We start from the raw sequence: 27,958 nt of genomic DNA, 5'->3' as shown, positions 1-27,958 counted from the left end.
CTGCAGCGGGTACGGGCACCGCTTCACAGCCAACGCGGGCATTCGAATGGGGGACGCGAGCGAGTGCGGTGCGAAGGATTGCACCCCATGTCGCCCGACGGGAAAGGGGAGAGCAACACGATATCTCGCGGCGCTAATACTATTCGTGTCCGTCCCTGTTGCAGGCTTGGTTGCATGAGATGGCTGCGCACATCCAGCTGACTACATGTTCGGTTGACAGCCAGTCCAGCTGCGTTTCCCTTGCAAGACAGCTTCTCCCTGGTCTGATTCGTAAGTTGGCTGGCTGTCAAAGGCCACACGGTCAATCTCGGGGGGGTGATCTTGACACGATCAAACAAGGATCTCCATGTCTGTCACCTGCAAAGCTCATACGTAACGACATGGAAGTGTAGGGGGGAGCAAACAGGCACTGTGCTGATAATGCGCCGTGCTATTGCCCTGCTATTTGCAGATGGCGAAGCGCCCAAGACGAGGCCAAGCAGGGAACGCCTGTGTAGTCTGATCTGGCTCAGGTTGCAGAGTAGTGAGGAAAGGTGACATGTCACATAATGAGATTGATGATCTAGCCGTAGACGGCTCATCTTGCGGATTTGAGAGGATTGGGTAGAGGACGCTGGGCACTGGGCACTGGGCACTGGGCAATAGGCAATGGGGAAATGGGTGGGGGAGGGAGAACGGGAAACAGAGAGAGGGAGGCAAAGGCGAGTTGAGTTGCCTCTCTGGAGTACCTACATCAATTGCTGCAAGTGGAGTATGGATGTATATGGGAGGGTGGGCGACTTGAATTGAGGTGGGGGGGGAGCAAGGCGGGCAGTGGCAGTGGCAGTGATAGTGTTCCAGTTCCTGGATGTTGTTGGGTGTGCCTTCCATTGTTCCATTTTCCTCTTCCTCTTCCTGTTCGGTGCATGATGTACCTACACACAAACACACCGGTTTAGTTTACCGGGTTTATAAGGATATCCGTGTCGGGAGGGATTCGATATATCAATTGAAACACCAAGCAGACCGAGATTGAAGGCCCCCCCGGAACCAGTCCAACTGGCTCGGTCACCTCCCGCAGGATCAGGTTCTAATCTCGATCATCGGGACCCCCAAGGAATTACACAGCTTCCTCCCATTGACCCTATCTGGCATGCATACAACGCTGGAATATGAGATGTTACCGAAACCTTTTTGGCCCAGCCTGCTGCACTCCCACCCTGCCCTGCCAATTGGCGTCCTGTCCGAATCTGGCCCCGGCTTATTACCGCCCACTAAATTGAATAAAACCCCCCCATTATACATTTCGTCTGCCGCATTTATATCGAAGAGAGGACCAACGTTTACAAATCAACGTGCCTCACTGTCGACTCTCGATACCGAGAGTTACAGTTGCATTCGGGGTAAATGGCACGCGCATCGGCAGGGGACGACCCGTTCATGGAATTAATGCGGTTCACGTCTGGGTTCCTACCTTCTGCGTTCCCATCTGCCAAATCAAGTTGAAGAAAGAGGGTCGAGGTGACATGATCCTAAACTGGAAGGCTGAGATGTGGTTCACCGTCACTGGCTGGGTGGTGATGACTGGCTGTGTTTTATGTACTGTATGTCGCAGTAGGATTCTGTGTTCGTTTGCTTGAAGGATGATGATACAAGACATGTACATGACAGGCCGTGACAGGCAGGGTCAACAACAAAACTTGCACACATCCTGGTTGATAAACACTTATACGCAGTTGTTATTCTCTGTAGCGATCCATTGAAACGGGGATGCACGCCACCCCCCCCCAGAGTATGCTGGCCTCTTCACCTGTCAAGCACTGACACTGACACCCATCACCGTACCATGACCATAGACCGGTGGACGTTGCGGCTTTCGTCTCTTCTCGCACAGTGCTGTGTGAAGTAGCCGTGATGTAGTAGGCCGACGTAACCCTCTAGAAACACGGATGGGGAGGGTTATAGGAAATCCAAACTGGCACATACTAGGCTCCGGTCTAGAGTTCCGCCACAGGAGCACGTATATCCCAGTAGTCAAGTTTGGGCCAGTCGTTACGGGGCAAAAATACTGCAGTCAATGAGCGAGTTACCATGTAAACTTGATTTCCATACCAGAGTAAAGTGAGCCCGTCCGATCATCTAGTCTGATTCTGAGATGTGTACAATAGAGCACCCAAAAAGACAGTACCGCGTAACACGATTAGAATGTCGCCCGAAAACTGACCCAGCTTGGCAATCCATGTAAATCGTGACCGTTGACAAGCAACCCATCCCAGGCCTCTCTCAAGTGGGAGGACATTCACCTCCCTTTTTTGCCTTCGTACATCAACCATGTCGTAGAGGTAGCAAGCAGCATCGCCCCTCTTCCAAAGAGTTCTGCGGGCAAAAGGAGGCAAGCGCGCTGTAAAAGCCGTTCAGACCAGGCGCGCGCCGATCTGAAAACAACATCAAGCAACCGTCGACCAAAAATAAAAGGGAGTATGCTTGAGTTCGAAGACTTGACCACCAATGCAAAACCACACAAAAAGAAAAGAAAGACCACCCTCCCCGCGCCGTGTACAAAGGACATAGAAGCACCTCCGCAAAGCTCTGCTGGCCAGGCATAGTGATGGGGTTAAACACAGGGCGCAGGAAACAATCCGTAGCGGATAGGCATTCGCTCGTGACAACATAAAACATAAAAGGGAAATAACAAAGCACATGTTGCCTCTCTGCCGACTGTATGACTCCACGCTTTTTAGGTAACCGCAGCATCCGTGAGCTCTATAGTTGATCATAGGAACCGTTTGATGTATTGCTGTTGTGGCCGATACGCGAACCGCCCCAACTGGAAAAGAAACAAGTAGAAATTCGAAAGCAAATCAAGCAAAGCGGGCGTCCTGGGCAACGTAGTGATGCACCTGTGATGCTCGGAGATGGGATATCGTAGATCATGAGATCGTGAAAAGGTGAAATCTTGGCTAGTATGCTCAAGGTTGGTCGCAAAACAGGCCGGTATCTCTTGTAAAAGACAAAACTCATAATGCCACCGTAAATCGGAAAATCGTACTTCGGGCTGTCCTGTTGACTCCAGCCTCTTGTCTCTGAAACGATAACGCAAGGCCCGGGGGCCTCCGTCACTTGCTCAACCAGCCCCGGGTCCAAAATAGTTGGTCAGCTCTGGTCATACTTCAAGTGAGCATGCTGTGACCTTGGGTCTCAAGTTTGATGCCGCCACCTGCAAGCCCCCTGGCATCTTGCTGGACGTAGTCTTGGTATCCTGACGGATGACCCATGTGCCCCGAGTGCATCCCATCAGACCTAAATGCGTGGGTGGAGTTTTGGTCTCGTCCCATGTCTCCAAGAATGTAGTGTTGCATATTAGGGGGCATCAGGCTGGCGTGCGAAGGAGCTGGGTGTGACGGAAAATTGGCGTTTGGCATTTGTGTAGTAGTTGCCCATTCGTAGGCGGCCGCAGATGTTACAGGGCTCTGGTAGGTCGTTGGTGTCGGAATCATCGCGGGGCGTCTGCTAGTGTCATGGTTTGCGTACGACATGTCTGAAAAGCCTCCGTGACTATGCAGCGGCGGGGCGGTGTGGTTGCCTAACCCGGAATCGTCGACAAAATGCTGCTGCTGCTGCTCAGCGGCCAGGTGCGAGTCAAAGATCGGCTGATGTGGTTGCTGCTGCTGGTGATGGTGCTGTGGTTGCTGTTGGTGGAAAGCGTCGCGAGCGGGCAAATCGGCCATGAAATGACTGCTATGGATGTGATTCGGGCTTTGACTTGACCCATTGAAGGAGAGACTTTGTGTTGTAGGGATTCTAGTTGGGGACACTCTGGAAGACATCGGAGTATTCTCCTGCTCTTCTTCTGCTCTGTACTGCGAGGTCTCGTCACGGTCGGAAGCATATCCATCGCCAGGCCTATCGTCTGACTTCACATGGACTTTGGTCGTGGGGCCTGAAAACGGTCAGTTAGCAGCACGGTAACATGTGGCAAGTCAACGCACCAATCTGGCCATGTCTGAATCGCTCCTCCTGAGCTGCAACTTTGAAGATCTCGTCGAGTTTGGGCTTCTTCAGTGCATTGTTAGGGTTGTCCTTGTCAGTGAACCAGCCAGAAAGGGCCTCATTCGTAACATCCTTCAGCTTGGCGACATTGAGGTTCAACTTCTTCAGGTCAGCATGCTGTTGGTTGTTCGGCACCACGATCATTCTTAGAATGTGATTCAATAAATGGACACGTTCTGCATGAAGTTTTCGTTAGCGAGATCTGTCCACGTGCTTCTTGTCGGCTTGGTGAGGAAGCATACCTCGTTTGTAAAGATGATCAGGTTCCTTATGCCTAACTCGGTCTTCCTTGCCAGTGCCCCAAGGCTGTGGCCACCAGTCAGGAGCCTTCTCGTCGCTGCCGGTGTATGGATGGGTGGACTGCTTCTTGGGCTCGACTGCTTTGATCCAGGCCTTGGCAATCAGTTTGCAGGCCGTTTGTTGACAGTCCTTGAATCTTTGCTCGTAAAAGTCCCAAAGCTCTTTCTCATCGCTCACTGAAATGGCCCGGGTCGACAGGGCAGGTTGGAGACCTTCATCACCAAAATCAGCCGCCTGACGCAACATACCGCCTCTTGGTCGTTTTCTGGCTTTGAACTGGTTGGCGTCTTCGAATCCATCGTAATCCTGAGAGTAGCTAGTATCCAGGCCACGTCTGGTCCCAGAATTACCGGCCGACATCAGACTTGAGGTATTGCTATCCTCTGTGGTTGCTTATTAGTGAGGAATTACAAGCTTCGCTTGCGTGGGTGCTTACCCAACATGCATGCTCTGAATTTGTTCTTATTGAAGAACTTGGTAATGCTTGATCTCTTTTCTTGTGGAAGACCCAATGTCTGGACTTCCCTGGCGGGATCAAGGTAGACTACAAAGTAGTGCGATCCCTCGAGGCGGGCATCTTCACGAAGTGCCCGGTCAATAGTCTGTATGAGACATGCGATCAGTACAAGTCAAAAAGGAAAGCTATCAAATAAAATACCTTTGGGCGGCCTTCGAGCCTTTGGTTTGTTGCTGTGATGTACCCGTCTTCAGCGCTGAAGGGGATGCGACCAGGAAGGCCCTCCCTTGAGCTGTTCAAACCTTGAACCATCTTTACTCCAGAGATGAATGGGGTAACTTAGACAGGTGTGGAATAGTTGAGCTTCTCAAGCTATAGCAAAAAAAAGAGTTCTCTGGGAGCGAGACCTTGATGACCGACCACCGAGGCGATTAAGCAGATGGTGGTCAAGGCCTCTAGTAAGGTTTCGAGAACGCTCAGAAATAATGGAAAGACAGCGAGCCTCCGAGGTATTAGTCGACAGTGAGATGTAGGACGACAGAAATGCAGACACGAGTAGGCGACGTTGGTTGTCCAAGTAGTGCCGGAAGGATCTGTAGCCAAGCTCTATACGGCAGGAGACTAGTGAGAGGCGTAGGTGTGTGGTGTACTGCTCTCTTATATGTGCTAGGGTGTGTGTAGAGCTGGGGAAGAGCGTGGCGGGATCAGGTTATATGATCAAGCTCTTGAAAGGGGGTCGGCCTGTAAACCAATGTGCGAACTCGAATAGCCTGAATAGGACTGCAGAAGGCAGGTCGAGGGTCAGTAATGATCAGACGAGACAGTGTTTCTTTGTTGAAGACGGCAGCGGGAGCCTACTTCGCATGGAGGTCGAAAGCGATAGAGAAGGTCCAAACGACGGTAGGTGTATATGTTGGTACGCGGCTGCAACTAAGAGTCGCTAAGCGGGATTGGTGCCGGCTGAGAACAAAGAAAACCAATATCGACGTTATCAGAGGCTATGAGCCGCGTTTGCGATTTCTAGGTCGCGATGAGATCCCCAGTAGTCTTAGAACTGGACATGGGTCAAGCAGCAAGGATGCTGCGCTGCAGTACAGAGTAGTTCTTTATGTCCCCACCACGCCGCTGAGACATGGAGCAAAGGAGACTCTTCGCTATGCCTCGTCGCGATGTCTGGACCTGTCTCGGGACCCAGGGAGAGGGGAGTATGAAGGGGACTTGGGAAACTGGGCTGGCTGGGAGAGAGAGAGAGAGCTGCCCCACCGGACGGGCTACCACTAGGCAAAGTAGATACAGTACGTGGGATACAGGACGGCAGCTCGTATGCGGCGACTGGAAGAAGCCCGTTGAGGTATTCGCGCCAGTGGAAACGGGTGCTTGCAGTTTGTGTCACTCAGACGCCAACCATCAGACGGCCAATGTGATAAGAAAAGCCGGCACCTGCTGCTGCTGCTGCTGCTCAGGGGGTCGAATCAGGGAAAATGAAGATGGCGTGTTGCCCTGCCTGTACGCCCGAGCGAGAAGTTTCCGCAAGTAGAGGAGTTGGCGGAGATCTGAAGTCGCGAGTGGCGAGAATCGACAGTTTCCTGGTACGTCGATGATTTATTTGGGAGAGTAGCGTGAGTGAATGGATAAAAGCCCAGAGATAAAGCTGCGATACGAGCTCTCTTGCCCAAGGACCGCGACCGCCCGGGGGCAGACAGATTATAAAGTTCACGAGGAAAGACCAGATAAAAAAAGAAAAGCGCTTCTAGCAAGTGTTGATCGAAGGCCTGGAGAGGGGAGAGATACTGTGCGTTGAGGTCGCAATCCGGTAGATGAGGTACCTTAGCTGGGAATAAGTACGTAGCAGCAAGGATCCCGGCGATGCAATTACACCCCTGGTATGGCCATGCACTCTCTTGGCAATACCAAAGTACTTGGCCAGGCGAGCCGGGAAGCAAGCCCAGAAATAAAAGACGATCATGTACCACACCCTCTGGGAAGTGGTTCTGCTGGAAACCGCAGAGAGGGCGAACGAAAGTGGGCAGATAAGTGTACAGTATGGCGAACGAATACATACAGCCAAAGAACAGTAGAGAAGCGAGAAAGACCGGTAGCCAAACGACTAAGGGGGTCTGCACGCGGGCATGCGTACCTCGAGAGAAGGGTACATAAGAGACCGACCGACAGTCGAAGCTGAGGTCGTCCACACAGCCTGTTGAAACCCTTGCTCGGATAGAGGATAGCGGCATCAGGAAATTGGCATGGGTGGCTTCTCCAAGTTCCAATATGCCAGTAAGTACTGAGGTATATGTAGATACTTGGGCATGTACCTACACAGCACAACTTGGGGAGGTTCCAAGGTAGAGGAGATGTCGACAAAGCAATGTGCATGCGATGGCGTGTTAGAGTAGTTCCATCCATACAGTCCTGAGCCCTGACAGGCTATGAGACCGCTGGTACTCCGTGGCCGGTACGCGACCCGGACGCACGCAAGCAAGCAGCCCAAGTCCCCGTCGTTCCCGTGGTGGGGGGAGGGGGAGCGTCCCTAGATTCTCAGATGCAGAGCATATCCATGTCCAAGGAAAGAGGACACGCCTGGTGATGATCGCTACGACTTATTGGTCAGCGGTGACTTGCAAATATCTCTGTAACTTATCTCGCGATCGTGCCTGCTGGGATGATTACGCAGGCCTCTGTCGATACATGTACGCAGAACCGATCTAGGCGCGCCCCTCCCCAATCCATCTGGACGAGACAGACGAGCGCTCTATCTCTCATGACCAAAACGCCCAGCAGTACAAGTGCCGTTCGACGCAGAACATAGCCAGATACACCAAACAGAGGGCGCGGAGGTGAAAAAGCAAAAGACAAGTCGCAGCATCAGGTGGATCTGCATTGATGTGTGCCATTATTCCCTGTCGACGACAAGGGTGACGAAAGCCCACTTAGTCGGTTCTGGCTCGGGTCGTCGGTGGGCTCTGGTTAGGTTAGCTGATGAGCAGGCAGGTGGACGGACTACTACTGTAAGGAGGCCAAGGAGGCCCATAGTGGCTCGGTGGGGTTTAGCCGCTTTGGTGTTTTTCTGCCCTCTCTTTTCTTTTGGGTAAGGGTTGTGGAGACGCACGTTCTTAAGTAATAGTGAATCGGAAGAGCCCTGGACAGTCCCTGGAAGTTAGCACATTTCTTGCAAATATCGGAGGTTAGGGCAGCCTGAGGGCCTGGAGGTCGGTAAGTACATACATGCAATACAGCGCTGCTGGTTCTTATTCATCGTGGTGGTTGGTTGAGAAGAAGCATCCATGAGGCGTACCTCGCTCACGAGTACAATAATCTGTTCTGAATGCACCACGACCATAAGTTACTACTCTCTGTATATAGGCGCGCACGTTGCCAACTGTTCAACACCATGTAACCTACCTGCGTAAATATCTATTAGGTTCTCATATCACCGCCGCAGAGGGCATACATACGTAGCAGCAGGACTCGACCGCCTCGACCAAAGGCGGACTAGCACCGCGAAGTGGCTCGGGATACGGTACTCATGATGTACCTATCTATAGGTGATATCACGTATAGCTAGCTCGAGCTGTATGCATGGCTACCTGGCTCAATCGGACCTGTCGGGGAGATCGTGTTCTACATCCGGGCTGTAGGTCGGCGCCAATCCTTCACGTCGTTGCCTCAGCCTCGAAAGGTATGAATCACCGAGCCAACCCCTGATCGCTTTGTTAGAGCGATTTTGAAACCAGGGCACATGGCACCTACAAACTCGCCGCATCTTGGTGCGTAGGAAAGCCAATGTTGCCCAAGTAAGGGGCAAGGTGCCAATTTGTCATTTGGCTCTTACGAGCCCTAGAGAAAGCCCGACACGAAACGAGAAGGCGTCCACCACCACCCAAAAGTAGGGCACCGCCATACCAGCGGCAATAGTTGGAATTACGGCCCAGCTATGTCGCCGCCGTCGTCGTCATTCGCGATGCTGCCCACCGGAGGTTATCCACCGGTCATCGCCGAAGTTTTGGGGTTCGTCTCCTGGCTTTGCGGCGTTTGACTCGCGCGTGCGCGTGTGGTTGGTCGACTGATGCTTCACAGCCGTCAGGCACGCCGAATCCCACGCCAAGATGGGAGTATGCTCCGACTGTCGAACTCCAGTGGATAGATGGAAGAAGAATATGTCAAGCCTGCAAGCCCTCTCCGCTTCTCGAATGCGGTTCTGCTTGCGAAGGTGCAGGTGGATTGCTTGTGGCTGCCCCACGTTTGCGGTCCAGTTTTCTTGTAATAAATATACGAATCCTTCTGGAAGGTCCCAGATGATGTACTCCGTACCGTGATCGATCCATCTGCAACTCGGCCAAGTCGATCGTTTGGTTCAACGCGACCCATCAAGGAGGCCATCGTCGAGATGAGAGAGGACTTTGCTCTGCGTGGTCACGCCAGACTGAGTTTGCATCTTCACGATACTGGGGCACGGTTCGGGCGATAGAGCGGGGTAGATCCATTCTCTAAGAAGCACTATGGTCATACATGTCCTGGTATGGCCGTTGCGACTATACACACTAGAGGTCATTTAAACTCGAGGCAAGTCTGGTCCCAGTGAAACAAGTCTGATCTGGGCCCCGTCGTTTTGTCGACCTATTTTCGTTGAGGCCACGGCTATCTTTAGTGCCCGAAACCTAATCACGACCTCATTCTCCAAACAAGGGCAATCTGGATATCCGGTCAAGTCAGTACCTAAGGCAGCTGGATGGGCCTGAACACGCAATTCTCCAATCCAGATGCTGGGTATCTGGGCATGACCGGTCAGCGACAACGTCTATGCCCATCTAGTTGCTGAGCTGGGCAGATCTCACTTACACCGACGCCCGCCCGGTCAAGAAGAGCGCTTCCTCAACCTATGCCCTACCTGACATGTGGGAATGATGATGAATTTGGACGATGCAGGTGCTGGGAATAGGTGATGGAGTAACTAGGTAATAGGCCGTTGTGTTGGAGACCAGATGAGAAAAAAAGCAAGCTGCTGATTTGTGATTGCGTGTTTACAAAATTTTCATCAGTCCTTGCAGCAGGACTCCCTGGGCTGATACGCCAGGTGCCTTCAGGCCCTGGGGGATTCTCAGCCACAGATGTCCCAAGAGCCTAACAATTAGGCATGCCACGAGAAACGCTTTCATAGACGTGGGTGACATTGGCGTCCGGGGGAGGCTTAGCTCGGGCCAGAGGGTCCTCTGAGACCTAACCCTACCCTTCTGTGCACATGTAATTCAATGTAGGAGGGAACCGAATCGTGCTTAGGTATGTCGAATGAATTCAGCATCAACAACAGCGTGTTGGCCGAGCCGGACTTTTCATTACCGCGTACATAGAATGAGACCATAGGTAAGCATCAGGAACTTGACATGTCTCTTCGTTTATCTTTTGCTGGTTTCAGGAACCATCGATGTGACATTGGCCGGGGCAATTCGCACCCAAGGTCACTCTGCTGGTGTCGGCCCCACGCGGATGGAGGTGTATTTCGGTTAGGGTATTTCTCGCCAAGCCGGGGAGCGTATTTAGCTGAAGTGGGAGGTGTGGTGATGCAACCACCACTACCATTTTGAGAAGTACATATGTAATGTAGGTAGTTCATGTTCTTTCGCGCTCGGACTTCAAGCCTCCTTGTCAAAGGCAAACGCCCATGGATGCGCCCTACGTAATGCGGGTTGCTGATATGCGTGATGGCTGGAACGTCCAGGTTGGAAGACATCTCCAATTGCATTGCCAAGCAGAGACCAGCAAAAAATGAACCGCCTTTACTTACCCCATATGAAATGGCATGTGGGAGCCGCACATGCATACATATTTAGAGCAATATCGAAAGTGTCTCGGGCCCTTGCTTTCTATGGGCAGAAAAGGAACTGAAAACAGACATTCGGTTCTGTCGATGAAGAAGTGGCAAGAGGTGGCACGTCAGAAATGTGATAGAAAACTTGTCGCGTTTTAAGTTCTTCCATAAGATCATGTATGGAACGACCTGCAAGCCGGATTTCATCTTACATGCACCTGGCATAGCCAGATTGCGCAGAGATACAACTTCTTGGTTTTGTGTCCTCAAAATCAGGTATAGGTATGTAGGTAGGTACGTGTTTAGCTGGAGGAAGAACCAGTTATGAACATTGAAGTTCTGGACTGCCGAAACCCCCACGTCCATGACAATGAGGCCCCCCCTCCAGGCCCTCCCAAACCCCCAAGCCTTGCCAAGTATGGCACGTTCCGGGCGGTTTGGTCGTGAATCCAGTTCAAGCTGAACCCTTTACCACTGACGCCAGCCATCTCTCTCTCGCCTGGCCTACTTACTCGCAGAAGCTGTCGTCAGATTACCGCAACCGCACCGTTTCGGTCATTGCCATCCAACCAATTGGTGGAGGCGCTGTGGTGCGAGCGAAATGCAAGGGATCGTATGACAAGGCCGCTCCCTCCGCTCGGGCTGGATGTCGCCAAAGTCAGGCCCAGCTCGCGGAGGAATCAGGAGACCCAACGCTGCTATGTTGGCAGCCGGCCACAACATAAGCGCTAGTGCCAGCAATATCAAGCTGCCATACCAACAAACGAGCAGCGCTGAGGACAACAACTGGCATAACACAAACATTGATCGACATGCATTCGGTTCAAGCACGCGCACACGACGTCCAATGCAGCCCCTCCCCCAACCAGGGCCATCCATGGCGGCGGTGGTGGTGGTGATGGTCAAGAATAGACTGGCGCGAAAGCGACGCCCACTGTTGCCCGCTTGTTTGTTTCCCTGTCACACCCCAGTGCCGTTTCATGCACTGAGAAACCGCCCTGCTCGTGGCCCTATAACGCCTTCTTTTATGTCTGTTCGTATTTATGGCACAAGAGGCGATCGCCAAGGCGAGTCCGGCAGTCTCAGTTCGTTTTCTCCTCCAAAAAGGAAAAGCACCAGAGATGGCAAAGGCCAAAAATACCCTGGACCACTGAATCTATCCAATACCACACCTGCAGAAATAGTATATCATAGGCCGCATCGGTTCGCATGCTTTCACCCACGATCACTACCATGCCGACTGCTTAAGATAATGGCCGCATTTCTCGGGAAACTCTAGTCGCGGATCAGTCAATTAGCGTGTTGAGATGTTTGCTCTCGCCCGACCCCACCCGACTGTCTGGATAATGGCAAGCTGAACGAAGGAGGGCCATTCGGCGCGCGCCCAAAGCGCTCATCCTAGTCCGAACCCCTGGTGATGCTAGTTCTGCGAGTAGGGAGTAGGGCATAAGTCGAACCGGATCTGCAAGTGCAGGCTGGTACAAGGAGAAATCCATCCTCCAGCTTCAGTATTCTTCCTCCGAGGCATACGACCTGCGACAGTTTCACCGAAGTCATCGTAGCCGAACTCGAAGTGGCTAGTGATATTGTGTCACCGACCTGCTATGCTACATACATGCACCCACATCGTTAGCGCCGTTGCTGTTGACAGAAGGTCGCTGTTTGACTTGCACACTTGCACGTACACCTCCCTGGCGGGGCAACATACCTAACATGCTCATAACACACATCCTCTGGCTTCGTACCACTTGGTTGCATTTCTCTGGGCGTACACCAAATGCACTAGAGGCCGACGATAACCTGCCAGCCCAGGATGACGTTTGTTTGAGAGCGTGCGGTCAGTTGCTACCCAAGGCGCACATTACATACAGACAAGTGAATATGCATCAAGACCAAGGCATATTGTGCTTACAGGTGCCCCTGGATTCCAACACATCAGCAGGGAGCCCAATTTGTGAGCAGGGTGTACAAGATCTGCAATGCCGATTATTCATTGCCGGGGCTCAGGTAGTTATCGTCACGTCACGGTCACACGGCAGCAGCTAGGCGGTGCCCGTTCGAGGTGGTTGGCCTTTGCCTGGCGAATGCAAGTGTGACAGCAGTGCAATGGACAGATACTGGACAGACTTGACGCAGCTTTCAACATAGGTGTCAATTTCGTGTGGCGATGCCGAAAACTCCTGCATCGAAGCCCAGTTTGTGTGGACTTACATCATCGACGTGATTAGAGAGGTGTTTTGGGTAGCACGCGTATTCCGCTGCCCATCGCCTTGTCGAAGGTACGGTCTCTGAGTCACCGTGCATCCATCAGCTTTGCCTATCTTGTTTAACATCAATGTGTCCTTGATGCACGCATAGAGAGAGCCTGATGACTATCATGTAAGCAAAGACCCCGATTTAAGCCGCAGCGATGTCTCTGATCTATGCTATTGTTACACTATTTTCAACGACCCTTGATTTAATCAATTGCCGGGCTGCTAGTATAACCCCGCATTACATAAAGTGGGGGTAGGGTAGTTACTACCCCTCCTTAGTAATTACCGATTCTTAGGTTAATTTCGATTTCTTATTCCCACTTATTAAATATTAGTAAGTATAAATTATATTATATATTTATTAAGTAAAAATTTAATAATTATTAAAATTTTAAAAGATATTAACGTGGTTTACCACTACGCGACGCATATCACTTGGCGACGCACCTTTTCCACTTCTCGACCCTTTTACATAAATTAATTCAACCACAACGCTTAAAATCAATTAAAACTACTCGCTATCCGATTCCTCGCTTGATTCTATATCCTTTTCACATGTTCGCGCATTATGACCTGTCTCGCCGCAAACACCACAGCGCCTTCCACCGGTCGCCCTCCGCTTCGACGAACCCCCATTTTCACCTTCATCGGGCGCTGAACGCTTCCCTTTTGCCTTCTCGTCCTGTAGCTGCTGAGATTCCTCAATAGTAAGGGCTCCTCCAAGCTGGACTCGCGACTTTTTGGCTCTCCGGCGCTTAGAAAGTGCCAAATTAGCCTCCTCCAGCATATGCATCCTATCGCGCATAAGGGTCATTTCATGGGCCATTTTGGTCATACCCTTCGCCATCTGGTCTACCGCATCTAAAATCGGCGTCGGAGAGCTTCCTTGATGGGTAGACACCCTCTTTTGATATAAGTAGAGTGCTTAGTTGTTTGTTGGGGGTTGGACGGCGTTTGAGGGTCGTAGGTACTGGCCGTCCCTGGACGGGATGGGTTAGGTGTAGGCGTCCGGAGACGCACATTCAGCTTGCTAATTACCTCGTCAGGGTTATGAGGTACTAAACCAGATGCGCTGAATCCAGATTTGATGTTGGCTTCCGTAAAAACAGTAAAATGCGCGGCTTTAAAGGCGATAAAGAACTCGAGCTTGGTAATATGGTTTATAGAAGCCTTGATAAATAGCTCGATTTCTTTCGAATAAGCACGTTTTAAAGGCGAATAAAGTGCTATATCGAGAGGTTGGAGCAAGTGCGATGAATGGGGAGGCATACTAATAGTGATAATATCGTTGTCCTGGCAGTATGCCTCGAATTCGGCCGAAATGTGGCTCTCGTGGCCGTCGAGAATCAGGAGGCGGTAGCGACCCTTCGTCTGCGATCTGGTATGTTTATCGAAGTGTTTGATCCAGTCTAGGCCTGTCTCGTTGTTGGTCCAGCCATTGGAAGTCGGCTTGATCACCCAGTCGCCCGGTAAATCGGTTTCGCGGGACCAGTTCGCGAGGTGATATTGGCCTTGAACGATCAAGAACGGCGGAATGCACCAGCCCTGCGAATTAATGCATTCAATCGCCGTTGACCATTCCCGATTACCAGGCTGGACCGACTTCGCCTTTCCACGCCGCTCGGCGCGTGTTACGACGAGTGTTGACCCGATCATGCCCATCATGAAGCCGGTCTCGTCGAAATTCCAGATGTCTTCGTCGACGATCCCGTATTTCGCCTTTATATTCGCGACCAGCGCAAACCAGGCAGAAATAACTTTAGAATCCTCGCAAAGAGCCCTCTGGTAATCGTACCGACGATTCATTTTGGTCTTCAGGTCCGGGTTGCGGTCGATAAAGCGCCTGACCCAGTGCTTGCCGACGCGGTCGCCGCCGCGCGACGCGGTAAGGAGATTAGCCATATCTTCTACACCAGCGAGATCGGGAGGCATCCCTCGGATATCCAGATCAATTATATGCTTGCGAAGTACCTCCTCTTCAGTTGGATTTATTTTACGTCGTTTCGGTCGGATTTCGCGTTCTGAAGTTCGGCCGTGGATTCGATGGCGTAAAGTTGATTCGGGTATGTTGTAAGCTTTTGCTGCTGCTCTTTGGCTTATTTGATTCGGTCCGTTTCGTGTCGCTTGAATTGCTAAAACTATCCGATCTTCTTGGGATTGATTAGGCATTATGGTTGTGGAGGTATTACGCGTTGAAGTTTAATTGTATTGGAATTGAATTGAGGTGCGTCGCCAAGTGATATGCGTCGCGTAGTGGTAAACCACGTTATTTTAAAACTTTTATTATATTTTAAAGATTTAATAATTATTAAATTTTAATTTAATAAGTATATAATATAGTATATACTTACTAGTATTCCTAATATAATTAATTAATTTAGTTTTAATATTAATAAGCCACTTAAACCGAAGACTATTATCGCCGCGTCGACGCCCAGAGCAGACCGAATAGGACCCGACTTACTGCTCAATTTAACCACTTTGCTATCGCCGCTCTCAATGTTCGCCTGGGAAACGACTTCTCTTCCCGGCATCGGAAGAACACTGTCCAGGGCTCTGGCAATTCATGAAAGGCATGGTGCGGCGCGTACGTTCACAGTGGAATACGAATTCACCATCCTCGCATCATTCGCCTATATTGGCTTTTGCGCCTGCATACCAACCAACATGTACATAGTTGTCTGACCCGAAGCAGCTGACATGCAGGCATTCGGGGCCGGTCCCTGCCTTCGTGCGGGTACTCCTCCGAGCTATTCATACTTGGTGATTGGTCAATAGGCTTTGTAGCCTTGAGTTGCCGCCGCAATCATCATGCTCAGAGTGGAATAGGTGACCAGCGGCTCATAACCAATTCAGCATTTCCTGGATACCCGCCCCCTCCCAAACCTGTCAAAAACAAACCTGGTCCTAGTGGGCGAAAGCTGTCGCCCATCAAGACGGCCTCAATGCGTCCTAGTCTGGACAGTGTTTCCTGGACTAGGCCCCCCGCCCCGGCAAGAACTGCTGCCGTCGGGCTATTCAACTTGCAGTAGGTCATGCGCCCCCAGGCATTTCTTGTAGATATCTCGGAGCTTGAACCTAATTTTGCCGTCACGCAGCTGTGATACTCTCGCGTATCCAGGCAGGCACATCTTGCCATTCCGTGCGTCCACTTCCACTCCTACCACGCTTACTCGGCGGCCCTATTTTACTGGTCGGGAAACCTCAATTAGGTTTAACTTCTTGCACGCACACGATGCTTTGCAGGATGACAGGTCGTTGGCAGGTAGATCTTGGTTTCATCGATACCAATCCAACCTTACCCAGACTGTCGATCTCCGGATTCAAGGTCGGCGACCTCCCAGGAACATCTGCAGCGAGTACCGGCCTCAATTCGAATGCGTTTGTGGGAGATGATTACGCGATGATGAGGGTAAGCGATGACTATGGGAACCTCCACCAGTGCGTTGATGTTGCCCCATCGTTGCACTTGAGGCAAGGACTGAAAACACAACAACACCTTTCTACAGCCTATCACATCACGGGACGCCGTACGAAACGAAGATAAGCCAACTTTCGGGGGTGCAGCCGAGGGAAGTTCGAGTGGACGAATGAGTGCCAACGTCGTCTTCTCCACATCGACCGGCTCTGAAGAAGCCGGGCTCACAACCCCTCTATCATGGACTCCAGAGTCAATATCCTGATCTTGGATGGCTCTCACTGACCCAGGTTCACCAAACACGTCACCGCATCTATTAAGGAGTAAGCGGATGGCCACGAGGCGCATGCTTTTTCCTTTCTTTTCAGCGCGTATAGCAGGTCATCCGTTCCGGCCGGTGGAGATCTCGCTTCACTTTGGCGGAAAGCACCCTAGCTGCTATAATGTATGGGCAAAAGAAAAGTGCTGGGCGCCCAGGCCCACGTTTATAAATGCCCAGAGGTCTCGTCATTGTGTCGTCGGCAAGCTTCCCCTTTGCCTCGAGCTACTACGCTTTCAGCGTTTGCGCTGGCCGCGTTCGCTGTGCCCAGTTAAAGGCCACTTGCTGAGCCAGTGACGGGTATCCCCATGGCCCTGGGACTGTTGGAGATATGGTCTCGCGGCCGATATAGAGGCTCAGGAGCTGCTACAGACAGGCAGCGGACCTCGGTCCGCTTTCCAGTCCATTGACCAGTGAGAGCAGCATTTGGCGACAACAGCAAGGTTCCTATACCCCTCGCTTGCTTCAAAGGCTGCGGCGCACTGGCCATGATCTCCCGCGGGATGCCAGTTGCGTGCCCCCCAGTCTAGAATACGTGTCTCCGGAAGGACCCCGTGCCTTGCCGCGGGGCTGACTTCCAAAGACATCTGGTTACAGTGCTTGAATGTTACACAAAGGAGACTCGGCAGTGTCAGGAGCACCCGATAGCCTATCCATGCACTTGGTGCCCACCCCACCCTTCCTTTCCCTTTCGATAAACCGCCGATGAGGATGTCGGGACCAATGCCCAGCCAGAGGGGTGAGTAGCGAAGGATACTAACAGCGACAGAGAATGTGAGTGGGCAAAAGCTTAGCTCTCCTTTCCAATCCCCGAAGACCGGATCCAACCCCATTTCAGCTTAGCAATACTGAGCCATCCATATGATTCCAAGTATGCGCGACCTACAGCATGTAGGCTTACAGCGATCAAGATGTTGGGCTGCTGGACGGAGTACTGCCTCCCCCTTTTCGCCCACTCATCTTCTTACATAGCTCTTTGCCGGAGCACTGGAGATGCTTGACGTGTCCGCGGGGTTTTTGATCTCGCCAACCCATGACGTCTGGTTCTGCTCTGCGGCGCTACTTTCCTGGTGTTTCTCAAACAGGGTTTCGGTGCCCTTTGCCTTCGAATCCCCAGGGTGCGTCGAGTCAGAAGCACGTTCTATGCGCGCGCACATAGTCGTCTAACAAGGTGTGAAACAAGTTTCACTGCATCGACCTCAAGGCTCTTCAAGAACTCCCAGGGTGACGTCCTGTCTGGATGGACGTCTTTTGCCTTTTCTGATGCTCCGGATCCTCGTGTCGTCCAGGGGTCGAGTGGTATATCAAATCAAAGGCCGTGTATACGATGAACCAGGCATTGTCTGATTTTCTTTTCTCAACCTTGTATAGGACGAAGTGTGGCGGGTATGTAAGCCAGACAGTTCCGGGCCGCGCCACGAAGATGGCGGCATGAGCATGTACGCCATTTGGTGGTGATGAGTGGGAACTAAGCGGGAGTTAGCTATAAGTATTGTCTTTTTGGTGGACGAGATGATCGACAACGTACATACGCACATGCCCATGGGCTACCAGTCCAGATGCGCGCGAATTCCGCTCGGCAATGCCAATCATGTGCGCCGGAAGTCAACCGACGGCAGCAAAGGCGCTGTATCGAGAGCAAAGGCGGTCTATGATACTCCGTATGTGCAGCATCCCAAGATGCCTTGGTGGCTGATGACCAGATAGGAAAAGAGGCTATTCGCAAGGTCCACCTGGGGCTCCGCACACAGCAAGGGAGAGAAGAAAAAGGGTAAAAAATCAAGACGAGATGGATGTGTATCGCTGCATCTGCATCTCCATCAGGACGGTTTCCTCCATGATTCCTCACCTCATGCAGACATGGCACCGAGGATGCATATCACGGATGTACGCGTGGTTTGCCAGCCAGGCCAGCCATGTCAATACTAACTTGTTCCGTCGCCATTTCCACTCACCCAATTCGCTACCCGCCGACTCCATTCTTAACCTAACCACTTCTGGGGGACCGTTATTTCTCTCAACTATTACCACTTATAGAAATGAAAGGCCCCTGGTCCCTGGGGCCTTGTGGATCTACGCGAGTTAGTTGCTTACATACGAACCCTGTACCAGAACCTTGGTGCCTTGAATGTTTGCATTCAAGACGATTTTCCACATTCTGCTGCTCCCCATTTATACACTCACGATCCGCATCTCCTCCCAAACGGGCGAGGAGAAAATCCACCCTAGGAAGATACTGATCGAAGATCAAGTACTTTTTTTTGTTAGGTGTCCAGGTGTTCGCCACGAACCATCGATCAGACGAAAGACAACTGCTACATGCAAGGAGAGGAGGAGCCCTACCACTAGTCTGGTAAGTATATGGGGTCGATATCTGGTTTAGTATCTACCTGCAGTAAAATATGCATCTAGTCGAGATTACATTGACGCATACCTCCACACTCTTTCCTCGGTATAGCAGCATATTGCGAGTGGTTAGTGGGCTGCCAACGGGAGAAGGCCGAAAGAATCGCATGTTGTGCTTCCCCATCAACGTCACAGGTTGGTATTGTTGATATTCGAATCTACTTTCATGGGCTTTTCAAGATTTGCAAAGTGGTATGTGTATGGGTACGCATGCGTGGTGCGGAAAGAACCACAGTTGGGCGAAAGAAAGGGCAAGCCGAAGCAGAAGAAGGAAAAGGCAAGTTAAATCAGAGACCGCCACTCGAGAATTCGCGAAAAGAAAAGGCAAGGCAGCAGAAGCAAGAACTGAGGAGAGCACCAGCCAACCCTCACGCCGGCGACGACTTGACGCCGTGCGTCGTTGGCGCTATAATTGTTGTTGTCATCCTTGACTGCTTCCTCCCGTCCCTCCCACACACGTGAACAAACGCATATACACACACACACACAGTTTTATAGAGTTCATGTATGTAGGTAGATTCGAGGTCGCCGAGAAGGCGGCCTCTTCCCAGATGGGGAGCATGCTACATACATACTTATGCAATGCAGGTAGAAGACAAGACATAATAGCAAACGCAAACCCAAGGTCAAAACACACAAGCGAGCCCTTCAATGACAGTCCCGTCCCTCCCTTTCGTTCGGTTTCCCAGGTATCCGGATCTCCCTGGTCCTCCTCCTCATGTTCCATCCGGCCGTCTGCCCATCCATCTGTCTCGCCAGGATCCTCCAAACGGAAGCAAGACATACACACGCATGCTGCATGCGCAATAGAGAACAGCCAAAGACAACACAAACTCTCTCTTGCGCCATCTCCTCAAATAGCCTCTTCTAACCGTCGCCGCGAGGGCCGAACAAATCAAACGGCACGGGAGCGAGAGAGGGGGGATCGAAGGTAAGAGGGCGGAAAAAAGGAGGGTGTTGTATGTATGTATGTATCACTGGGTAAGGAAGAGGAAAGAAGAGGAGTGGGCAGTGGCTTTTCCAACCATTCATCCTTCTTTTCTTCTTTTTCCTCCATACATCTCGTGACAAGCGAAAGGGAGAGACAGAAAGACTCTAGATCTTTGGTTTTTCCAATCTCAATTATCGCCTACCGCGCATATGCAGATAATCGAAAAAGACCAGCCCGCTTGGCCAAGATCTCTCTGTTTCTCTCTCTCAGCCTCGGTCTCTTGGCGTGTCCTGGCGTGCCCTCCCCCTCCCCCTTTACTCGCAGCGAGACACGAGGGCGCGGGAAGTGCGCACGCCATCTCATCCACCCTCTCGATAAATCTCCAACAAAAAAGAAAAGAGGATGCCAATTTGTCCGATGAAGTACGCGAAAGAGAAAAAGGAAAAGAAGAAAACGCCATAAGCACTTAGTTACGTAGACAATACATAGTACCGCAGGTGTAACACATGTCACGTCACTCTCCCGTAGGAGGCAGGACTTCTTCATTCATGAACCCTTCATACGTACGTCCTGCCGTGGCCACGAGGGACAAGTCGTAAAGGGGAAAGGAGGGGCAAAAAGAGCACGTCAATATGCTTTGTAATGATTCACCAACATATTTCTCTCTCTATTCCTTAATGTTCTTCCTTTTTCCTCTATACTTTCTAGTGGCATGCCGTGCTCCATGGTCTATGTACAATAATGCAACACGCGTCTGCACGCCCCCCCAAAAAGAATTAAACAAACGCTTCCAGACCATTTCGCATTTCGCTGCCGCTGCTTCGGGTGCACTTGCAAGTACCTCGACATCATAAAATACGCCATTCCATACCATCCTTGGCCGACGAACTGGTCATTATGTAGATCTCGTCGATCCACGCGCAAGTGTGAATGAAAGACGTTGGCAGTTTGTACCCCTCTTCCACATTACATCGTAAGGTCGAACTGGCGATAGAGTTTGTGTGGCATATGTTCGGATCAACAGGGACCGTGACGCGCCATCTGAAAAACAAACAGAGATCCTGCAGCGCGGCCGTTTCTGGCAACCATATGTTCTTTTTTCTCGGTTTTATTTTGGGGCAGCGGCAGCGGCAGGGCGGCTGACGTCCCCCGCTGCCCGTTATGCATGTCTCGGACGCATGTGTGTGAGACTCGGTTACTCATTCTGTATCAAGACCGGCCTGCTTCACCAATCCGTAGAATGCCCCCTTGCGCTTGATGAGCTCCTGTGGCGTGTCAAACTCGACCACCTCACCCTTGTCCAGAACCACCACGCGGTCGCTGTCAAGGATAGTGTTAATACGATGCGCGACCGTGATGATGGTTCGGTGAGCAAAGAGCGGCGACCGCAGGGTGGTCTGCAGCATGGCATCCGTCTCAACGTCCACGGCAGCTGTCGCCTCATCCAGCACAAGAATGTTGGACGGCGTCAGCATCGCACGCGCTAGCGACACCAATTGGCGCTGGCCCTGCGAGAGATTGGATCCTGTAAGACACGAAACGGTGGTTAGCGACGGTACAATCACGGCTGGGTTGATGAGGGTCCAATAGTGCTGCCGCCCAAATGCAGGTGTCGGTCATCATGGAAAAAGACACGACATGGAAAGCCTTGGCATGTTATCAAAGCTGGTGTCGTCATGGCCCATACGAGGCCCGACGTTGCCAGATTCGATGCTCACTGCAGAAGCCCGCTCGCAATTGATGATGCAGATAGCCGGGAAGGGTCTGAGATGGGTGACATAAATAGGCATTGATGGAATAGTTGTTGAAAATGAAACGATTGTAATGTAAGACTTACCTCCTTCGTTGATTTTAGCCTCAAGGCCTCCTTCCATCGAGGACACATGGTCCTTGAGTCGTGCATGATCTGCCAGCGATATTTGCATTAGCCAGTGTTACTAGAGGGTGATTGTGCAATCTGAATGGCTGCAAGGAAATTTACGCGAGAACATGTGCTGTTCCCGTCCTGCGGTGCAATCAATGATGGATGGATGGGTAAGCAGCGCGTAACACTCACCTAGTACGCTCCAAAGCTCTGTGTCATCATGAACATGACCAGGGTCCAAGTTGTCCCGGACGGTGCCTTCAAAGAGGGCGGCGTCCTGTGGTATAATAGCCAGTCGTCGTCGGAGATCGAGAAGTCCAATCTTGGATGTATCGAGCTCGTCGATGCTGATATGCCCCGAGTCTGCCTCTATGAGTCGGAACAATGCCAGTGTCAGCGACGACTTGCCAGCACCGGTACGCCCGACCACACCAATCTTCTCATGTGACTTGATGTCGAGCTTGATGTTCTTGAGTACCAAATCCAGGCCCTCGCGATAGCGGGTGCTGTAGTTGTGGAACTTGACCGCGCCGTCCGTTGGCCATGCCACCGGCGCACGATGGCCGGGGATAATCTCAGGAGCCTCGCTCGGAAGGCGGGCGTATTCGAGCACACGCTCCACAGACACAATGTTGGTTTCCACCTCGACTGTCTGACGCACGATCCAGTTGAGCGAGGTGGTGATCTGAAGAGCATACGACATGGCCAAACCGACCATGCCTGCCGACAGACCGCTGTGGTTGGTGACGGAGATGATAGCAAAACCAGCTGCGGCAAGAATGATGACTGCGCCAATGAACTCCAAACGTACAGCCAACCACCTGTTCGCACTTATGGAAGGGTAGTAAGCCTTGAGGTTGGTGTCAACACGCCATTCATTCTCGAGCTCGAATCTGTCTGCTTGGCGGTACGCCCGGATAGTGCTGATGCCTCCGAGCGACTCCTGGAAATGGGCGTAGATGGGACTCCTGCTAACACTGTCCAGTCGTTTGAGCTCTCGCGATGTTCTCAGGTAGTATCGCTGGATCCAATAGTACATGAAGCTCAAGGGGATGATAAGAGCAACAAAAGCCGGGGTGCCCACAGAAATCACGACCAAGGTAAAGGCGGACCTCGCGCCGTTAACAAACAGCATGTTGAAGGTACGAGCCAGCACTTCGTCGAGTCGGTAAATGTCGCTTGAGAAACGGTTCATGATTCTGCCAGCCGGGGTCGTATCGAAGAAGGACATGGGGGATCGGAAGATGGCAGTAGCCATTCTCTCGTGCAGCTTCCTTGACGCCTCAATAGAGCAGAAGATCCAGAGGATCAGAGTCTGCACAACAGTCAAAGCCGCAGAGCCGATACCGAATGCGAAGTAGATGCCAAGATATTTGCCGACGTCCTGGTTGCCTCCAACTTTGGTGTTATGCTCTGTCCAGTTCTTGAGCCAAACGCTCCCACCAATTTGAGCACTCTGAGCCGCAACCAGCATAGACAAATAGATGGCTACGGCGACCACGTTGCTGGTTTTCGCGTACTCGAGATACACGTCCCATTTGACCTTGCCTTGTTCCAAGTGTTCTTTGCTTTGTCTCGTCTTGCTGCTGGGGTCCTCCTCGTCACTGAGCTTTCCACGAGGTCCCTTGAAGCTCGCAGCGCTAGCCCGTCGCAAGGTGGACATGCTTCCAGTGCGTCTTTTCACAGCCGGCATACTGCCACCTGCCTTGATAGGGGCAAGCTCGGGTACATTCTCCTGTGCTTCCTCGGCCTCTTCCTTGTCGATAGCGGACTCATCAACATATGTAGAGCTTCCGCTGCCGGTGGAACGCTCCGGGCTATGGTTTTGCGATGAAGGACCAGATTCTTGACCCAGAGTTTTGATCAAGTCGGCAATACCTCCCTTCATAGCCATGAGTTGACGGAAGGTGCCCTTCTCGGCAACCTCGCCATCCTTGAGCTGTACGATGTAGTCCGCATCCGTGAGAACAGCGATGGCATTAGTAGCTAAGACCCTGCACTTTGAGGCGAGAAGACCCTTTGGGCCCAAAACATTTTCAATGATGTGTCTGCCCACATGTGAGTCAACAGCAGACAAACAGTCGTCGAGAAGATAGATGTCAGCTCTGGCGTAGACCGCACGAGCAAGTGCCACACGTGCCTTTTGGCCACCACTGAGAGAAATTCCACGTTCTCCGACGACTGTTTCATCCCCGTCAGGAAGCTGAGCGAAATCGTCAAGCAGTGCGCACGCCTTAACAGTCTTTTCGTAGAAGTTTGAGTCATAACGATGACCGAAAATGATGTTCTCCTTGACAGTGGCGTTCATGATCCAGGGCTGTTGGGCAACGTATGCAATATTACCATGTACTTCTACACGACCCTTTTCTTTCCAGAGATCACCCAGGATACTCTGAAGGAACGAGGACTTGCCCATACCCACTCTACCAACAACGCAGGTGAGTTCACCCTTGTGTGCCGTGAAGAAGATATCCCTCAGAACACTCTTACTCTCATGCCGGTTCCAAGAGAAGGTACCATCCCGAATTACCACAGACTCGTCGCCACGCTCTTCAGCTGCAGTAGACAACACGATGGCGTCCGGTTGCACTTCTTCAGCCGCAAGAAACTCCGTCAAACGGCCGACAGCTACCGAGGCTTCGATAATGGACGTGATCACCATGGGCAACACAGCTAGCGGGAAGGTCAAAAGATTGAAGAGGGACAAGGCCGGGAAGACGATGTCCGTGGTCAGGGGCGTGGTCTTGGTCAGAACGAAGACGGCGAAAGTGGAGCAGGATACCAAGAACGGGGTGCTAGACCAAGTGAAATTGGCAAAAGCCTGGCCGGCACCGATCTTGCGGAGGTTCTTGAGTTCCAAGTCGTTTCGGACGTAGTTGAGCTTGTTCATGAAGGCAGTGCTCCAGGCGTACAGCTTGATGCTCTTCATGTTGTTGATGATTTCGGCAATCAGGCGGCTTCTGGAATCCTTGTTCTTCATCTGTTGCTTCTGCAGCGTCTTCATGTATTTCGCAATGAAGCCATTGATCGGAATCATGATGATCATCACACCGATTCCAGCAAGCATGGACCAGCCGACAAGCTGGTATAGCGAGACCATGCAGAGAATGATTTGGAATGGCGCTGACCATACTTGCTGCGCAAACTGGGTGAGATCTTGCAAACGCTGAGCATCAACAGCCATGTAGTTCACGATGTCACCCGTCGACTTGGTAGCCCGACCTTCATTGGACAATTTCAGGGACTTCTTGTAAATCGCAGCTGCTAGGCCAGACTTGATACGCATGCCCGTAACGAATGCAAGTTGGAAGTATTGATGCTAGTAGGAAGTCAGTCAGCGAAGGCTATTGGGATCAAGGCCATCTCAGCAGGCAGGTAACTTACAATCATACTGGTCTGTAGCACGGCGACGCCAAACATAGCAAGCGCAATAGCTGCGCCTTTCACGACAGGCTGAGGTTCCTTTCCCTCGCCATATGATTCGACAAACGAAATCAGGTAGCGCAAAAGCTGCGGCTGGGCGAAGGCCGCCAAGTCGTTGAAAACCTTGAAGACCGTCGCTAGGGCGTAAGGACCGCCGTATGCCTTGAACAGGGCTAGCCATAGCGAAGGCTTCTTCCGGTGCTGCACCTCATACTTCCATGCTTTATCGAAGTTGTCACCGGTCGTTGAAGACTTGTCGTTGGGCCCGAGTCCCCAGAGGTCCTCCTCCGTGAGGAATTGTTTGTAGCCGTGCTTCATCATAGGTGTCATCCAGGAGAAGGTGAGTCGGGAGAAGATGGTTGCGTACTCGGCGGGACACTCTTCGCCCTCGTCATCAACCAATGCCTCGTATGCGCTCGCCCTCTTCGGCCACAGCCACTCGAACAAGAAGTCCACCAGAGAGAGCCCAACGCCGACAGTGAAAGTCACGAAATAGGCAAGGTTGGAATCGTACACTTGCTGCGAGACGAGGGAACGGAGCTTCACAGCGTACGCAAGCAACAAAAACAGCCAGAAGAACAGAACCACACCATTGGCGTTCCGGGCGCGGGCATGTTCAACCCATTGTATTGCGAAGACGACACAAAGTGACAGGAGTGTCAGGAACGTAGTCAAGACCCGAATATCTCCGAACCATATACCGGGAAAGTTGACAATCTGAATAGCGAGCTGGGCAACGACATCGGTGACTACGAGGACTAGTATACTCTAAGGGAGGAACAGGCAAGTTAGTATCATATCATATTGAACATTGCTTGCGCCGGGTAGATGGGGGCCAACAAGAGCGTACCTGCTTAGTCCAGAAGTGCCAGTCCTTGGCCAAGTTGACCGCCTTGGACTGCCTGAGCAGATACCAGAGGGCGAGGGGACCGCAGACAAGGCCAAAGACGGCGACGGAGAGTACCCAGACATCGATGAAGCATGGGGTGAAATCAAATCGAAAGGGGCTCATAGGCCCCCAGCCCTCCTCGTTGCCGCATAGCGGCTGCTTGAACTCTTGTGTCGCTGTGAGGTAGCCGGACCCGAGCTGATGCAGCGGCCGGTATCCGGTGAAGGAGCCGGTCGAGTGTAGGACCTGTTGCGACTGGTCGCCGTCGAATCGCATGACCGAGGTTTAGGAAGTAGAGGCGGCGATGACAAGGCTCATAATAGACGGACGGCAGGGAGGTCGGATGGCGCAATTGGTGAGAGACTTGACGCAACCGAAGTCTAAGAAGAAAAGTAGCCAACCCTTGCTTATGATATGTGAGGAATTAAGCTGGATGGGAGGGAAGGTGGTGTGGGTGGTGATAGGTAGGATCAATCAGTAAGTATCCTGCCAATCGCGTGGGAAATTTCGTAAGGTTACCTAAAGCCCGGGGGGGACGGGATTGCTGATCAATCAAAAAAGAGAGGTCAAGGTCAGGTCAAGCTCTGAGGTGCATTTGTTCTGTCGGTCTATTTTTCCCGCCTCGCTGCTCACTGATCGCTGATGGAACCTCCCTGACTCTAACGCCGGCTAGCTGCTTCTTCCGGCTTCTCGGAATTAGTAATGCACTGCTGCAGTTCTCGGTCGCATTACATGTACAAGGAGACCACGCTCATGTTTGCAGCTGGAAGCTGTCCATAACAGCACCAATTCGACCTAGCGAACTCCTTCTCGCGACCGACGCGGTGGACACAGCCCGCTATCGGGCCCATACTATCACAGGAGACCCTTGCCTTCCGAGCTGAAAGTCCCATCGCTAATGCAAGCACGTTCTATGCAACCACTGTAGGGATGTTATGGTATCCAATAGTCATATCGTGAGTGATGATGTATAATATATTCATCATGTGTTCTTTTCCACCTAGTCCAGTTCGATGATAGAATCCCGACAGTCAGGTTAAGCTCACGTCTGCTTTGACTGCTTGGCCGTCACCCAGATCCAAGTCTCATCGTTGGTGTTCTGGACAGGCACAGAGCTGGGGTTAGAGTTCCGTCATACGTAATTGGCGCGGCCGTCTAGGCCGCCTTTTTGCGAGCAATCGCGCTCATGAATTTGTTTGGTGGGGCACCATCGGGACTCCGCTAAGTCGAGCTGCAACTTTATTCTAGCTGAGCCAGTCACCAGTCTCCTCGGCGCGGGGCAGTTTTGTGTAACTGCAGTAGCTTCAAGTGGTGTAAGTCGGATTGAAAGCCCGCAAGCTGGAACGCAAAGCTCACGACAAGACATAGAGATGTGCAAATCTAGTGTGGAAGAGCCACGCGTAAGTATCAGATATGAGCACATGTTGAGGCATTTACTCCAGTCTGTCCACGAATCCGGGCCGCTTACTACCGGTCGAAAGGAATGCAAGTCACTGACAGGACACACCGTTTGTCTCAGTATCCAGCTATCATCCTGGAGACTGACTAGAGCAATGTTGCATAGAGCTAGCTCTACATTGATTCAACTCCGTTCGATCAGCAGTTGATGTGCACACACTCATGAACAGGAAGGCCAACAAACTAAGGCTTGGTAGACTATTTTATGAATTTGGAATCATCTTAAAGCTCAATCTGCATAACGTAATCCACGGTCGAATTGAACACACGGTCGAATTGAACACTCGAAATCGTATAAAAAAACCGTCCGTGCGTAACCGTGCATTTCAATGAATTTTTATTTAAATTAAACCGGGGTTTAAATTTATATTCGATATAAAATATATAATAATATACGATTTTT

At 51.6% G+C, this 27,958-nt stretch overlaps 4 protein-coding genes across 4 annotated transcripts; 1 reads left to right on the top strand and 3 right to left on the bottom strand.

Moving 5' to 3' along the window:
* Positions 1-3,149: 3,149 nt before the first annotated feature.
* PG986_008355 (uncharacterized protein) lies at positions 3,150-4,689 on the bottom strand (the record flags this gene model as incomplete). Its single annotated transcript, XM_066844577.1, has 3 exons — positions 3,150-3,919; positions 3,969-4,205; positions 4,272-4,689. 3 exons carry the CDS (start codon positions 4,687-4,689, stop codon positions 3,150-3,152), a joined length of 1,425 nt encoding a protein of 474 aa, XP_066700689.1.
* An 11,393-nt stretch (positions 4,690-16,082) lies between these two features.
* PG986_008354 (uncharacterized protein) lies at positions 16,083-16,530 on the top strand (the record flags this gene model as incomplete). The annotated part of the gene is made up of 2 exons (XM_066844576.1): positions 16,083-16,259; positions 16,357-16,530. 2 exons carry the CDS (start codon positions 16,083-16,085, stop codon positions 16,528-16,530), a joined length of 351 nt encoding a protein of 116 aa, XP_066700688.1.
* Positions 16,531-16,855: 325 nt separating this feature from the next.
* On the bottom strand, positions 16,856-17,741 carry PG986_008353 (uncharacterized protein; the record flags this gene model as incomplete). Its single annotated transcript, XM_066844575.1, has 2 exons — positions 16,856-17,110; positions 17,553-17,741. The coding sequence occupies 2 exons, from the start codon at positions 17,739-17,741 to the stop codon at positions 16,856-16,858; spliced, it is 444 nt and encodes a 147-aa protein (XP_066700687.1).
* Positions 17,742-21,120: 3,379 nt separating this feature from the next.
* On the bottom strand, positions 21,121-26,373 carry PG986_008352 (Metal resistance protein YCF1; the record flags this gene model as incomplete). The annotated part of the gene is made up of 5 exons (XM_066844574.1): positions 21,121-21,446; positions 21,759-21,827; positions 21,978-25,104; positions 25,170-25,976; positions 26,059-26,373. The coding sequence occupies 5 exons, from the start codon at positions 26,371-26,373 to the stop codon at positions 21,121-21,123; spliced, it is 4,644 nt and encodes a 1,547-aa protein (XP_066700686.1).
* Between the last annotated feature and the right edge of the window lie 1,585 nt (positions 26,374-27,958).

The sequence above is a fragment of the Apiospora aurea genome, assembly GCF_038362705.1.
Source record: "Apiospora aurea strain CBS 24483 chromosome Unknown utg000005l_segment0_segment0, whole genome shotgun sequence".
Lineage (NCBI taxonomy): Eukaryota > Fungi > Ascomycota > Sordariomycetes > Amphisphaeriales > Apiosporaceae > Apiospora > Apiospora aurea.
This window is presented reverse-complemented; position numbering and strand designations above follow the sequence as displayed.